The 2,591-nt window shown below is 35.4% G+C and overlaps 1 protein-coding gene across 1 annotated transcript in view; it reads right to left on the bottom strand.

Moving 5' to 3' along the window:
* LOC106878368 (maestro heat-like repeat-containing protein family member 1) overlaps nucleotides 1-2,591 on the bottom strand; it is a 101,989-nt gene that overhangs the window by 27,131 nt on the left and 72,267 nt on the right. Inside the window, exon 36 of the mRNA XM_014927559.2 lies at nucleotides 1,744-1,899. Within this exon, the coding sequence (XP_014783045.2) occupies nucleotides 1,744-1,899 (156 nt within the window). The remainder of the gene's footprint in view (nucleotides 1-1,743; nucleotides 1,900-2,591) is intronic.

The raw sequence follows: 2,591 nt of genomic DNA, 5'->3' as shown, positions 1-2,591 counted from the left end.
TTTGTCCCCCCAACATCGCTTGACAACCGATGCTGGTGTGTTTACGTCCCTGTAACTTAGTGGTTCGGCAAAAGAGACCGATAGAATAAGTACTGCGCTTACAAAGAATAAGTCCTGGGGTCGATTTGCTCCAGCATGGCCACAGTCAAATGACTGAAACAAGTGAAAGAGTAAAGAGAGTCTGAAGCTTTTGCTTAAGTCCCAGCAATGGAGCACCCCTGGGTGCATCATCATTCCATTAAATGTTTATGGCGAGAAAAATATTGAAAAACATCAAGAAATGAGCAAGGTATCATGTGGTCATGAGATGTACTAAAAACAACAGCTAAGTCACCCTTAAATCACATACAAAAAAATTTTCTTTCAAAATTGCATGAATTCCCATGTATAGAATACAAATTGACAACAATTTTCTGAAAATTCCAAAAAATAAAAGAGCCATCAGAGGTTATACGGGATGCTTAAACCAGAATTCCACCTATGTGTATATTATGTGTGCATGTGTGTGTTTTTGTTTGTACCCATCCACTGCTTGATGACCAGTGTTGGGTGTTTATACCGATGTAACTTAGCGGTTTGGCAAAAGAGACCAATAGAATAAGCACCAGACTTTAAAATAAGTACTAGAATTGATTATCTCAACTACACCCTTCAAGGATGTGTCCCAGCATGGTCACAGTTCAACAACTGAAATAAGTAAAAAATAAAAAAAGAGATATTAACTATTACAGCCACCAATGTTTGATAGAAGTTGTGTTCCTAAGTACTTATGTATGTGTGAATATGTTTCTTTGCTGTATCAGTGGTTAAATGTGCATTATTATCTATTACTGGTATAAATATTTAATAGAAGTTACAAGGCTATGTAACAATATATGTGTGAGAATGAATTTCTCTGTTTACATAGTCAATATAGGTATGCATTTTGTACTGTAAACTGTTATAACCACCAATATCTGATAGAAATTGTGTTGCTATGCACTTCTGTGTGTGAACGCCTTCCTCCACACAGTTAGTTGGTACTTCAGTATATTTTATATTGCTAAATATTCTATCTACATATGTGATCATTGTTTGAATATATTTTGCATTAACACTAATAGGTGCAGACATGCATGACTGTGTTTGAAGAAGATAAAAAGAGAGAAAATAGAAAGCTTCTGACAATATGGAAAGTTTTATAAAGCCTTTATATTTCAGGCACAAAGGCTAATCTTCAGAAGAAAAACAGTCTGGAAAATGTCCAGTTATGCAGGTTCTGTTAATCTACTCAAATCCCTTGGCATTATGTAGCAGCAGCAGTCACTCTCCAACCATTAGTGGAATTGATGCTTCAAGTGTTGGTGTAAACAAACTTCCAACTATTGCTACAATGCTTGGAGCATTGATTAAACCTATGTTTGGAGAGTGACTGCTGCTGCTACATAATGCCAGAGGATTTGAATGGGTTAATAGAACCTGCATAACTGAACATTTCCCAGACTGTTTTTCTTCCGAATATGGGCCTTTGCACCTGAAATATAAAGGTTTTATAAAACTTTCTGCATTGTTAGAAGCTTTCTATTTTTTCTGTTTTTACCTTCTTCAATATTACAATGCTTCAAGCGAACTATCACACTCTACAACAAAATTTGTTTCAACACACAAATTCACATCAAGAATCTTGCAAACTAAACACAAAAAGGAAGTATCATCACAAAATTATAAAATTAAATGTGAATTGTTTCAGGAGTAGATTTTTACCTTGCGTACATCCACCTCAGCATCATTTAAATGTAACAACAAACTAACAAAATTTGAATGAATTTGTTCCAGTATGGCTGCTTTTGATTGTCCTCCTCCAAATCTGGACAAATTGCCAAACAGTAGGATTGCTTCAGCACGCACACAAGGCACTTCCTGTAGAGATGGAGAACAGGGAGAAAGAAGAGAGAAAGTGAAAGATTATTATTAATAATAAGGTGAGAGGAATATCATATATGTTTGTGAGAGCAGACTGAAAACTTTTGAAAGATGGATTTTTGCCTGGAGGTATGAATGTTACTAAATTCTTTGGATGGAAGCAGACACTTCTTCCTCAGCAGCTTACATTGCCATAAAGGGTAGTCAACAGTAGAAGAGAAGTTGGGCATTCAAAATTGGTTTATCTATTTGAAGTTGGGCATTCAAAATTGGTTTATCTAATGAATTCTACAACAGCACTGATGGTGGTACTCCAGCATGGCAACATATCACTGACTCAAAAACCAGTAAAAGAGTACATACACTTACACACACCTACACTTGCATACAAAGATCAATGATGATGATGATGATGATGATGGTAATATTAATGGTGATGATGAAGAGGATGATATGACGATTATGATGATAACCACAGTAATGGTAATATTGCTGCTACAGATAACAGTTGATGATGATGATGATGATGGTGATAATAATGATGCTGCTGCTGCAGACAATAATTGAGATGATGTTAGTTATGATAATTGCTATGAGGATGATAATGATGATGATGGTAATATTAATGGTGATGATGAAGAGGATGATATGACGATTATGATGAAAACCACAGTAATGGTAATATTGCT

This window comes from Octopus bimaculoides, chromosome 20 (genome assembly GCF_001194135.2).
Source record: "Octopus bimaculoides isolate UCB-OBI-ISO-001 chromosome 20, ASM119413v2, whole genome shotgun sequence".
NCBI lineage: Eukaryota > Metazoa > Mollusca > Cephalopoda > Octopoda > Octopodidae > Octopus > Octopus bimaculoides.
The sequence above is the reverse complement of the archived record's forward strand: the minus strand, read 5'-3'. Positions and strand labels throughout refer to the sequence as shown.